Source organism: Mastigoproctus giganteus, chromosome 5 (genome assembly GCF_048544385.1).
Source record: "Mastigoproctus giganteus isolate SK-2022 chromosome 5, ASM4854438v1, whole genome shotgun sequence".
In the NCBI taxonomy this organism is placed as follows: Eukaryota; Metazoa; Arthropoda; class Arachnida; order Uropygi; family Thelyphonidae; genus Mastigoproctus; species Mastigoproctus giganteus.
Window position 1 is genome coordinate 5541225 of NC_143579.1, and position 13738 is coordinate 5554962.

General features: G+C 40.4%; 1 protein-coding gene across 1 annotated transcript in view; it reads left to right on the forward strand.

Moving 5' to 3' along the window:
• Nucleotides 1-1890: 1890 nt before the first annotated feature.
• LOC150085140 (uncharacterized) overlaps nucleotides 1891-13738 on the forward strand; it is a 91556-nt gene continuing 79708 nt past the window's right edge. Inside the window, exon 1 of the mRNA XM_090373844.1 lies at nucleotides 1891-2300. Within this exon, the coding sequence (XP_090229970.1) occupies nucleotides 1891-2300 (410 nt within the window). The remainder of the gene's footprint in view (nucleotides 2301-13738) is intronic.

Sequence of the window (13738 nt, forward strand, 5' to 3'; positions counted from 1 at the left end):
AGCTTATAAGAATACGAATCTTACATCCTCCCATTCACAAATGCTTATGGAATGTTAAGAACAAATGTGAGAAGCCACTCTATTCCCGCCGTTGCAGGTTACAAAGTGGTTATAATCACTCTCCTTCCCGCACCGGGTGGACAATTCCTCCCATCAGTGATACGAAGAATTGTTATGGGCTGGGCTGTTTTTCAATGGCTGAGTTAGTCTATCTCAGGAAAGAGTAGCGTGGTTCCCCTATGGACACTCTGAGCAAACCGAAAATCGACCACAGACCACTGCAATTTACAGACAGTATACACAGAGAAATATGGCCTTAGTCGCTTATGCTCCCTAAAACCCTACTGTAACAACAGGTGCATCCCGAATGTTTAAATGCCACAAAAGAATCCCCTATGGTGGTTTCTTTGCGGAAATTATAATAATAATTTAGCAGTCACGTTGCTCGATCAACGTAAATGCATACGTTACTGCATTCTCTCATTGATCACTCAGTAAGTTCAGGGTGGTTATTAGAGTTGCAGTTAACAGCATTGCTGAATGATGTGCCACTGCTTTATCTTTTATGTCCTTCTTGGTCCGCGTATTTCTATCGGATAAGTCTTCGATACACATTTTAAAGAAACTATCCATGCTTAGTTCAGTGGCATTTTTCCTTTGATAACACAACTCAAAAGATTTTGGATTCTATAGAACTCAAGACTCATGTATGGGATGAGGACTGAGAGAGATCCGAAGAAACTTACTGAAATCGATCTGGATACCTAATCAAACTACCCTCTTCTGTAAAGTCTGGGAGTTTAAGAGGTTCCCCTCTTTCTCTTCCCCCCCATATGCGAGAACTCATTCAGTGATAAAGGATGGAAAATAAATCGACAGCGAAAGAGGTCTACTTTCCTTGACGTTGAGGGAGCAGTGTTTGTGATGTGCGCATGTAGGAAGGATCAGAAGTTGAGGATAATGAAAACACTTTTATTTCTACAGAAATATACAGCCTGTGGGTGGACAAGAAGGTTCCGCTGTTAAAATTTGTACCATCAGTGGATTCGATTACAAACACTTCAGAAATGAGTAAAAGATTCGAACTGATAAATGAACTGGACATTTGGATCAGTTCATCACAAATGCATAATGGACTGTGGACGATGGTGTGAAGTACTCGAGTGGACATTGCCAATCAATCTCATAAGAAGAATGAAGAATGCAAAAGCAGAAATCAGTCCGTTTAAATTTAACACTGCGTAACAGAATTCGACTGTGAATTTCAGAAGTTATTTACAGAAAGAATAAATAACCAGTTTGCTCGACTTGTGGCATGACAGAATCTTCAAGTCACTCTCCCCCATTGCTTTGTGCCTTTCCTCTCTCTCTCTCTCTCTCTCTCTCTCTCATATACACGATCTATAAAAGTCGAAGCGAAATTAATATGAAAAGTTCACTCACATCAGTCCAGAAAAGATGAAGCCGTCAAGAGGAGGCCGACGAGGCTGTTATTGGACCAGAGCGATGTCACCACGCCCCGCCGTAGGACTGCGCGCCCACTGAATACACATAACACGTGGAGGTGTTGTCAAAACATCCGCACGACCAAAACGCACACGAGATGGCGCTTCCGTGGCTTCTCTCGGCCACAAGTGGTGTGAAGATGCACACCACGACGCGAGGCGAGCGTTCCCAGCTCTGTGACAGGCTAGCTGTTAGCGGTCGACCAATCACAAAAGCAAATCAAAGCTTTGGCACTCCCCTACCGCCGCCGAGCACCGCCAGAGTCACACGGCGAGAGTGTCAGCCGCGACTCTGTTAGTGATAGCGCGTGCAATATCCCGGCCCCAGTGTTGTGGCTCGGGCCTCGTTGCCTGTTCGCCTCCCTGCGCTGTCCGGACGTCATCCATGCGATTCGACCCCTCAGAGCTCGGACAGGGGATGGCCTACCACCCGTTCCTGATTCCCCCGGCGCGCCAGACGGACTTTAGCATGAACTCCATCCTCACTCAACCGCACTACTTGTCCGCGGCGCTAACTTTCAATCCTGCTGCCGCCGCAGCCGCTGCTGCTGCGGCCGCCCAAGGTTACCCGCCAACTGCGGCGTTCTTCCCGAAGCTACCGCCAACACTGCCAGGTCCTCCGCACATCACTGCCGAAGATGTGTTGGCTCACCAGGCCCACCTGAGGCCGCTGAGGACGTTGGAGCCAGAAGATGACGGCGTGCAAGACGACCCCAAGGTGACGCTCGAGTCCAAGGAACTCTGGGATAAGTTCCACTCTCTAGGGACGGAGATGGTCATCACCAAATCCGGCAGGTAGGGAGTTTTTCATTGTTCCCTGGAACTCAGATAAAAATCCTCGATTAAACACCCTCCTCTCCAACAAGGAGGGGACCCCATGACACAAACACTTCTCACTAACACGCGAATTCTGTGTTTGGCAGCCACGGTGGCCGCTACCACGCAACCACAGCAACACGTCTTGGTCACCCGCTCTGAATGCACCACTTTAGGCCTAACGATGGACACCGGCTTTTAAGCTGAAGTTCAGCGTTTTCAAGTAGGGTGCGCGACATCTAACACCCGCTGAGTGGGAGGTGTACAATTTTTTTTTTTAAGTAGAGTACCGATCTTTGGTCAACAAAGAGTTTTTACTTTGTGCTAATATGGTTGGATCATAGAGAACGATCTCACTGGGGGGAAAAATCCTAAAATTTAGTTTCGTGGCCATTAATAAAGAAATAAAAGGAAACACATTGAGGTGGGGGACTCCATATTGTGGATCAAACGATTTCGAAAGCTGGCCGGATCTCATATGAGTACGAAGAATACGCCGAGTTCGAAATTCAAAAAAAACCGGACCTTTCAATCTATCAGTGAACTCAAAATTAAAGCCTTTAAATCTTCTTCTCCTTATACCTCTTATACTTTGTTATATCTACACGAGGCTAGCAAAATAATAGCGCAATAAGACACCAGATCACTGGAAGGAATGTACTGGCATCTGGTTTCCAGCAACTAAAATGGTCGTTACTGAAGCTGTGATTGTTGGTAATTCTCCACTTTATTTGAAATCCCAGGTTTGTGGGTGTGCTAAGGTCAGTTTGTTAAGGAAAGAAACCAGAATATCAAGGGAAATTACACTGTAAAGACGCAGATAAAGGATAAAGGAAAAAACAATCACGTGACCCTGTTTAACCCTGGCTACTTTTTTTTTTTTTTTTTTTTGGTTTAGTGGACAACTGTCAGAGAAACTCAAGCTAATGGACCTGCTGTGGTAACTACACACACACACACACATGAAACAAAGAATGCGATTTGTCCAATGAATCGTAATACTGGACTTATTCTGAGTGAAGAACTGAACAAAAGGCAAATGGCTTTTAGGAGGCCAAAGAAATATTCCATATCCTTAAATCTACCATATGTACGGACTCAACTTTGTTCAATGTTATAAAACATTGCTTTGTGCAATGTTTTATAAAAAAAGAAGAAAAAAAAATGAGAACATCTTGGAAGGGAGGACGAGCCCTTGAAAAAAAAAAAAAAAAGAGTCGACACCTTACGATTAGCTTTAATTGAAGTTTAGTTGACCAGCTTCTAATTTTTTTGCAAATTGGAAGCGTCTGAGTTGACCGTGGTTCAACATCGCGTGACTTCAACTCCTAGGAATTGAAGTCACGCGGGGTTGAGTTTTATATACTATGGACTTTAGCATGAACTCCATCCTCACTCAACCGCACTACTTGTCCGCGGCGCTAACTTTCAATCCTGCTGCCGCCGCAGCCGCTGCTGCTGCGGCCGCCCAAGGTTACCCGCCAACTATACTATGGTCATATTGAGTGGGTTGGGATTTATCGGGCACAATAAACCTAAATAGCATTAACCTAACGGAATACGTTAAACACTTGAGTAGATGTCTGTATGGACTAAGTCGCTATCATAGCAGCTCATGGTTTTACCGCGTGAACTGATCTCATATTCCAAACTGGACTTGCAATCCTTGCAAATCCTTTCAAAAATGTTTAAGCACAAAGATGGAAACAATTCTTAAGGTAAAATTCTGCACAATGCATAACTCCAAACTGAAAACGTGAAGTTCAGTTGTCATACTTTTCGATTTCTAATATCTCTACGTTTAATATATTCTTCTCAATGGATGCAGTTTAAACATATTTTTCATATTTATTTCCGTTGAAAACTAGATTATTCCAATTCAATGCGAGAAATAGCATGGAGATAAAATGGTACAGAGATGAAATGGTACGTTATAGGATATATGTAAAAAAAAAGTTAAATATGTACTTAAAATTGGTTATAATTTGAATAAAACTGCTTTCAAATGAAATTTTCAGCCTTGTGACATGTGTTTTTATAAACTAATCGTCAAAGGTCTGAAGCATCAAAAGGATGAAGTTATAAATTGATAATTGCATAATCTGAATCTGGTAATCGACTACCTATTGATTCCAATCTTCAGAATGGTAAAAGAATGTCGATCACTGAACAAGGTCCTTTTCAATTATTATTTCTAGTGTATTGTATAATAATGTATGGTTCCAGTGGGTGGAAGGTCCATTAGCCTCTTTACCTCGCCGCAGCGGCGCACAAGACAGTTTGTATCACCAAAGTTTCGGAACATCAAAAAGTAGCATGGGCTGACACAACACTTCATGTGATTGATGCGGTGTACTCTTTCAAAGGAGTTTACAAAATAGCCCACACACGGGGTCCAAGGTCCAAGTCTAAACTATTGTGCAATACCTTTACCTCCCACTTGGGTAGATAGCCATTAAGGAAGGCGCAAATCATTAACTGCGGAAACAGCTAATTAGAGGTTTAACTAATAAAAACAACGCCCCTTCGAAAACAGTCCCTCAACAAGACAACTGAAGAAAATTGCATAAGCAAAAGCACTAAAAACCTCCAGCCATTATTGCTAGGAAATGCAGAACTCAATGATTCAACTGAGAGCTGGTTTCCCATTCTCTCTCAATTGCTACATAAACTATTTCCAATTACTATTCTTCGGGGTGGAATTACTGCTTCAGGGTGGCCAAAATGCAAAATTCGAATGAATTTATTTTTTTGTTGTTAAAATTCTTTTCCTCTTATCTCAATTGCCTTCTCTTTTGAGTGAGAGGACACTGTAAACCAGAGACGTGTAAATTAAACTTTTTTTTCTTTTTTCTCGAAATTTTAAGATTCTAAAAAATATATATATTTAAAAAATTAGATTTTCAAATCTTAAACTTAAACAGATCTTAAAAATCAAATTTTTAAGATTTATGTGCGTGCTTCTCATTGATCAAACCCGCAACGTATGCAATAATACTGAAGATTGGAAGTAGAAAATAGACTTGCCCTTCATGATAGCACTGAGATGATGAGTTATATTTTAAAAATAGCTTAGCGTTATAATCTTTTCAATCAGTGGATCGTATTAATCCTAGTGGGCAAACATATTGTCTCTCGGTACACGGTGTAATTATATCTGATATCAGTGATTTTAATAAAAGCTTCAAATTCTCAATGTTTGATGAAACTGCATTAACTGTTAAGTGGAGGAAGTAGCCTGAAAATTGAGCAAATCTTTGGTAAAACATATATGATGGAAGGGCTATCAGCAGGCATGTGCTGTCGCGGATTCAATCGGACTTGCGCGAGCCTATTATTATTAAATGTTGGATGGTTCGTTGTTCCTAGTTAAGACAGTTATATCTGATTGGCAGCTGGAATTAATTATGCCTGTGCGTGTGTGTGTGTGTTAAGGCTATGAGGGATCACCATATATCGAATTCCTCTATTCTTCGGTCTGTTTGCTGTTTGCCGGACGAGAAACCTAAGTTTCCAAGGGCGAACCAAGCAACCTTGCCTCAGACCGACTAGCTCAAACATGTTGTGAAAGCCCTAAAAATTCCTCGCGTCATTAACGGAATTTGAACCCAGTTCTTTATTACTCGATGTGGTAGGATGATGATATAACCACTTCTATCCGGGAGGATCTGGAATTTTCGGTAGTAAGCTTTATAAGAAATGATACTGATGGCAGAAGAGAACCCATGAGTAGCATTTACAAGTAAGTCATGCTTTCGGCCTTTATACTGTAGGGGTAGTATAATGTTGCCATAGTTACGGGATGAAAACCCGTACTTCTCCGCAACAGCACTGCTCAAAAGAAAAAGCCCTTTTAATTTTTGAAATATAAACTCACAATGGAAACAAATCCTATCACGGCCAGAAACAAAGCATAAGGACAATACACATTAGCATGGCTGAATATTTATTATTATTTCTAAATGGTTAACTGTAATGCTATTGTATTTAATGTCACATTTTATACTATGCATTTATACTAATATAACCACTGGTTAACAAAATAGGTACCAAATCGGTAACCCTCAGTTATGGTTAAACTTAGAAAAAGCCTTCAAATTATCTTTACTCGTTATCTCTGCTAAAAATAATGGCCGTTGATACCACATGTATATTATCAACAGCCATTATTAACATAAAGTACATGAATATTTATTAAACAAACTCAATTATGATATGTACGAAGGAGTGAGAGTTTGTGGGGATAGTGGTGCTTTTAAAAAAAAATCAACTAACGGGTTATACGCTTTTTATTTACTTTGATTTTATTTTTTGAACTTTTGTGGTTTAGTTCTTTGCTCGTAATATCTCAGGCTTTTAAATTTGATGTCAATGAATCTAAAAACTAATTTGATTTGACTAATTTGATCAAAACATTCATTCTCGCAATCTCTCTGCTTTGCTAATCTGAAGACTTGTAGATGCAACTATTATCAAGTGGGGGAGATAATCTAGAGAAAGGTTCAGAATTCAGAACTCGTGCGCCTTGTAGTTTGCTGAACTCTGAGAACAGCAACGTCCAGAGAACGGTCAGCCTGACAGTCAACTTACAGTGAAGCCCATTTTGTTGGTGTACTTCAGTTAGTCTTATCTACCAGTAAAATCCAGTTTTCTATAAACGTTGGATCATTTGAATTCTTAAATCTTACTGACGATGAAAACACGCACACACAAGTGGCTTGTGATCTGCTAATCACGTGTTGAAAACAAACAAGAAGCCAAAATGAATGTTGTTGTCAGTTGGCTGCCAGCCCACTGAACGCTGTGGTGCTCTACGATTAAAGTGGTAATTTGTTGTTATTTGGTTTTTAGGAGCATTAGCAACTAAGGCCATATTGCTCCGGGATATGCGGTGGTCATTCCCTGACCTTTCCGCATCCTCCATATTTGGTGGTGACGGGCTCGAACCCCGGTCTAATCAAGAAGCGTGTGCTACGCACTGCTGCTCCTTCCCACCGGGCTACGGAGGCGCCCTTAAAGTGGTAACAAAGGTATAAGAAAATATAAGGCGGATAAGTTTTATTTTGTTAATAATAACAAATAACTGTTATTTGTAGTGTGAAAAAAGACGCAGTGGTTTATATAATATGTATTATCCTTCAATCCTGGTGGAGAGCTTTACCGGCACTTTGATCAGGAAAAGACACGAGCATACATATCAACAGGGAGAATACAAGACGGGTTAATGCCACCCTAAAATCAGACTTGCGCCCACTATTTGCCTTCTATCAATGTCGTTATGATCTAAAATGCCTTTAAAAAAGATTTATCTTCAACTGTACTTTGAATACACCATCTCTCCTCCATGTATATTGCTGATGCCTCTTCATAACCCCCATTCTAAACTGTGACTGGTAAAACCCAGAAAATTATAAAAGAAACCCAGCTGAAGGACACTAGAATGAATTTCAGATTCCAAAAAATAAGTACTGTATACACATCTTATAGTAATCTTGAGATTAGCAGAGATATAAGATCGGGAAGCATTGGCATTATGCAAGTTCATATCAAGATCGTTTTATTTAAAATTTATTTAAAGATTAAATACATTAAATAGACACAGTGTTCATTGCAGAATTGTGTTTTCATGGTGACATCGTGATTTCATGATGGCTTCGCAAAATTCTAGAGAAAGGATTGCCCGTGTTTATTCGGCACAGCCATTTGCTGCGTGTTTATCCACCGCGATAAATATTTTAGGCTTTCAACTTTGAGAAATTCTAACATTGGTAGAGTTTTTCTTTATTCTAACATATTGATTTTTTGGGGTAATTATTTGGGTAATAATTTAATGCATTTTGTTATCTCTACCGAGCACAGCTTCGCCTTCAAGTCCTACCCAAACACCTGCAAAAACGCCAAGGTTTTCTCCTTGAAGAAGATTCCTTTTATGGTGCCTCACATACATTACTGTTAGCAATTCGATTATTCCATCACAACTTGGATTTTCTTGCTATCCCTCAAGGAGAACTGGTAGAAAAGACTACAAAATCGAAGTGTACTCAGTGGTATGTAAAACACCCCTGTATTCACGGAGAGAACGCGCACATTACCGAATCAACAGATTGCAAAAGCACGAAAGAAAGGGGAAAAGATAAAAAGAGGGGGCCACAGAGAAATGCAAGATGTGAATTATTAACTCAAGCGACTGCGAAGCGTAAACAAAGAACTGAATTAGCAAAATGAATGCTTAAAATGCACTTTATTTATCAAGAGGGAAGCGCTGAAAACACGCCTTTGACAAGCGACCGAAAAAAAGTCGAAAGAGCGAACAGTTAGAAAAAAAAAATATAGTGGTCTGCAGAGATTCTTTCTTTGATTTTTAAGGTGAGGTGAGGTGTCGGAAGAATGAACGCATTCGCACACTAATAGCGGCGACGGTAATGCCACGCTGAAATTTTAAAACCATTTCATGCGCAGATATCGAGAACTTTAAGTGGATGCTTTATTAGAAAAAATAGAACTTTCTGTGGAAATGACACAAGTCCGTATTCAGCTCGTATAACTTAAATCTGTGTTCTTCTTTGACGAGGAGTTTCGATAGCTTAAGGGCTAGGAATGGGAAAAAAATATGAACCCATCTGGCTATTTTACACTCATCATATTAGTGTTTGGTATTGGTGGGATGTCTGTTCAGGAAAATTGAGGTTCTTTACTTTTTTTTCTTTTTTCTTTTTTGGATAAAAGTCGGATATTTATTTTCAACGGAAGATTCTTTTCTTCGAAAGGCTGTTTGAAAGAAAAGATTACCTCGCAGTTAGCCCATTCTTAAGAATACAATCGCTGACCTCACGTACCAGAACTTCCTTTTTTTTTTTTCCATTTCTAGGTTTTCCACTGTCATTATACCTTTTGGGCATCGAAAAAAACTATACGTTATTGTACATCCTTGAAGTATAGTCAAGCATAATGGATGAAACGTTATGTACTTTACGTTTAGGGACATTGACTAAATATTTAGACTAAAATTTAAGTTACAATTGTAGCTTCGTCAATACCTGGCAGAACTGTTCAAATGTTCTTAGAAGCCATCAACTGATCTCGTTTGCAAAGGCTTTTAAAGAGACGTATCCCTTCGTGACGGAACCACCAATCAAACCCATTGTTCGTTTAGGTTCTAGATCCAAGTTCTAAACATTTTTTTTTGAATCCGTTAAATAAGGAAGTACTTTGCCCACCCTTGATAACAGAAGCAAACATCGAGACTGAATGCTGTGGTACAAAAGAGGACGTCCAGTGCGCATGTAGCTTCCCTCTGGTTCGCAGAATGGTGATGTCCCCAGTGAGATCAATAACTGTCCAGTCATTGCTGAGATGCAGTCTGTCATGCGTGAGATGAGATGCCGGGATTTCAACGGGAAGGCAGAGTTGCTCTACAAAATCCACAAATAAGTTACATACTGACAGGTAACTATGCACGAGGATGCACTAAGAAATGAGGGAAAATTAGAGGCGAATATGATACGGCGTTTCTGATTGGTGCTACCGAATGTGCGAGAGGACACCCACAGAAAATATGGCTAATTGGGGGGGGGGGGGAATATGTCACCATTTAACTCGTTTTCTATCAAAGAAATATTGCGGTTAATAGTTAGAATATTTCTATTATAAGAAAAGTCTGTCACCAGATGGCATTGTAGTAATTGATTTAACTGTAGATTTTCAATACACAATGGAAGTCACTTTGGTAAACAAAGAGCAAATAGCCAGGGCGGGGATGAAAAGGAGGTGGAGAAACAAATACATCTCTCTCTCTCTCTCTCTCTCTCTCTCTAGCATCAGCTTGTGATTTCAGAGAACCAAAATAGTGATGAGAAGTGTAGTTTTATATTCTCTTAACTTCATTCTCGTAGCGCTGGGGGGTTTTAAACGAATTTCTTCATTCTCTTCTTTGGCGACTGAATGAAACAAATATGCCGTCCATTCGCACTTGTGCCTTGCTCGTGTCCAAGTGTGTCCGTGTGGTATCCTAGCAACGTGCGCAGGTGGCGCTAGCGGAAGTCATAACATAGTAATCGTTGGAACTATTTGCATCACAAGGAACAAAATCCGCTTATAACCGAGTTCCTGTATGTGTGTTATAGGTCAGGAGTTTGCAGCGATGATTAATAGCTGGCGAATGTGACGGGCAAATTGACATGGAGCCGCGGTGTTACATGCACACTAGTAATATCGGGACTTCATCCAACACATATCAACACTAGCGGAACATGTGCGACTCAAGCAGCCAAAGACGGGAGGTGTAAAGTGTAGGCCAAATGGGATCCATTACCGATCGGGGCGATTTGCCCGATTAGGGCAATGAAATATGAGACCGATTAGTGGCTGCACTTTTGGGAGGGAGATCTTTTTAGAACGGATCGATCTTCATTGAAATGGAAGAAAACCGTATGATCGGTGCACAACGGTGTCTGCGAAACCATGAAAATCTCCGTCACAACGATAACTATGGTGTTCATCCTATCGATGATTAAACGAACATCATCCTGTAGAAATAGAGAGGTCATAATCCCACTGTATAAGGTAATTGTAAGACCACATTTGGCATATTGTGTTCAAGTATGGAGACCTCATCTGAAAAAAAAAAAAACATTGAACTTCTTGAAAGGGTGTAAAAACGCTCAACTCGAATGGTGAGATCGGCAGAAGGACCACCGCATGAAGAAAAACTGCTAATTACAGAGCTTGGCCACAGACACCTTAGAGGTGACCCGATTGAGGTTTATAAGGCTCTGAGAGGGATTAATAAGATGAATGAAGCCGGAATTTTCACTGTTATAAAGAATTCCAGAACTAGGGACCATAAATTAAAATTACAGGAGAAGAGATTTAGATCAGATTATAGGAAGTTTTCTTTCAGCCAACGAATTGTTGATTGTAGGAACAAGCTGCCTTCACAGGTAGTGAGACTGACAGTTTGAATAAATTAAAAGGTCAACTGGATAGTAACTTGTGTGAGGAGGGAAGCATATAATTTGTATGTTCTTATCTACTTGGTTTTTTTGGCTAACGAAAGTCTGTGGCCTCTCTGCACTCACTATATGGCCAATATTATTGTTATTACTATAACTGAGCACCTTATATACACCCCTGCAGACAAGTATTGGTATAAACTTTGGCACGTTGGGCAACTCAATAATATAAACTCGTGGGATCTCGGTTGTTGGGGGAGGGATGGTGGAATGCCTCTGTGTCCACCTACCATGGTTATCAAAACATGTCGAAGTCTAGGTTTCCATGCAAACAGTCACCAATGTTTAATGCTTTTTCCACTATTGCCGGCATCAAAATAGCAAACTATACAAATAAAGTTGAGAATGTTGTGACAGCTGACTTCAAGAAGTTCTATCGCCTAGGTCATTGTTTTCAGGTCTCAATTATATGCAAAGGGACTATAGCTCGTTATGCAGTAAAGTTCATTTTAAGATGATCTTTTTGAGAAGTTATCCTTGGTGAAAAGCTCATGTTGCTTGGCCCTACCAAAAACGAAAAAAAAAATTAAGTTCTATCTCCTTAATACTTTTAAAAGTTCAACCTGTCTGCTCCTTTTCAAAAATATTATAAGGAGGAATAAATAATCGTAGTACCAATTGCAAACAACTCGCGGAAGTATCAGAAGCAACGCACTGCATTTGAAATGATTTAAATACGACTGTAAATTGCACACGGCGAAAATTTGCAATTTATATTCCAGTGTTGAGCGCACAGTACTTACTACACGTAGAGCTGGATCTGCATATGTGAACAGTGTTCAGCTGTTGTAGAATAAAATATACAGCGGATGATTTTCAGAGGAGGATGTACGATGAAAATGCATGGTGACCCCCCCCCCCCTCGCACGTTGGACAGTGGTTGCCATCGCTACTCTTCCACACCGTATGGAAAAGAGAAGTGATTCACACAACGCAAGTGTAGAAAGCGGGTTGAAAGTTAGAAAGGCAGTCTTAACAGAGTGTTCAAATTTATTGATTTCCAGGAACACTTCCTTCGTCTAAGAAAACTGGACCAGTTCAGAGACTGGCCAGCCTGTTCATAAAGGGGAACTGATCGTGAAACAAAGACGTAGTTCAGTATTGGAACCGCAGGTGATTTCTTTAGCTCATTTTAAAAGGCCGAGGAAGCCAATAACATTCATCAATTCATTAATAGGAGCTGTTTGTCGCCTTCTGAACAAGGAATGAATTCGTTCCGCTTGATCAGCGTCCACCGTGCTCAATGTACGGCAGAAAATTGGCCGCATACTCCAGGAGTGCACGCGGTGGGGGAAGTTTGCATTGAACGGTTATAAGTGGCACGGAAAGAATGCTGCTTAGCAACGTCTTCTCGAAGCTCCCCAAATATCCCTGACTCATCGGGGGATGAGTCTGTGTGTGCTTCCCCTAGAAAATCTTGTTAGAAACGTTCAAAGCATACATTAACAGAAGACAAACACCTTCTATGATTAAAACGATAATTGCTCTTGTTGGGGGAATGCTAACGCGTTATTTGAACGGATGTGCGGAAACCGAAATGAAGTTATCCACAAGCTGAGTCAAGATGAGAGAGAGAGAGAGAGAGAATCGAAAACTTAATTTGAAATCACACATGAAATGCGCCATCTGACGGCGATTTAGCAACTTTCACTGTCTCCATTCATTCAAAAGAGGCTGAATACTTTTAGAAGAGACGTAAAATATTGAAAAACTGTAATTCAAAAGGACTCTTTCAGTTTTAAATGGTTATCATCGAGCAACGTACTTCCTGAATTAAGAGTTCCTTAATCGCTGGCAAAACCCTAGTAATCGCATTATGCGTAAACTACTCTACGTCTAATTTCTTACTATTGTTTACTGGATTAGGACGTGGGGGAGGGGGGTGCAGCGGGTAAAGACTGATTTTGCAAACAGCCCCGGTTACCTGTAGAAATCCTTGAGAGCCGACCACCGAGAAGCCTACTGCAACTCTTTCTCACTTAATGCTTTCCAAACCGCACGTAAAGTACATTCGATGAATGAGCTGTCCTCAGGGTGTGGATGGGGATTTCCCTCTTCACTTACTACAGAATACTATACGGAAAATTTAAGTTTCCCTCTCTAGCGAGGGCACAAAATACTAACTAAAACGAATAAAACACTAAAAAGGTATAAAAGGTGTAAAAAAACTTACATAACCGGTTCATTCGCTCTAATAATTTAAATATTAATTATATTAGTATTAAAATACTCTTATTTCATGAGAAAGAAATTAAAACACATTGATCCATCGTAAAATCACCACACCGAAGTGTGAGTATCGACTACTGGTTTAGACCGGTCAAGAGCGTGTGTCCACCTTGTGTTCAAAGAGCATCGGTAGGGTCGCTGCAGCCTGAAATCGAATATGCTATAATGTACTTGAAA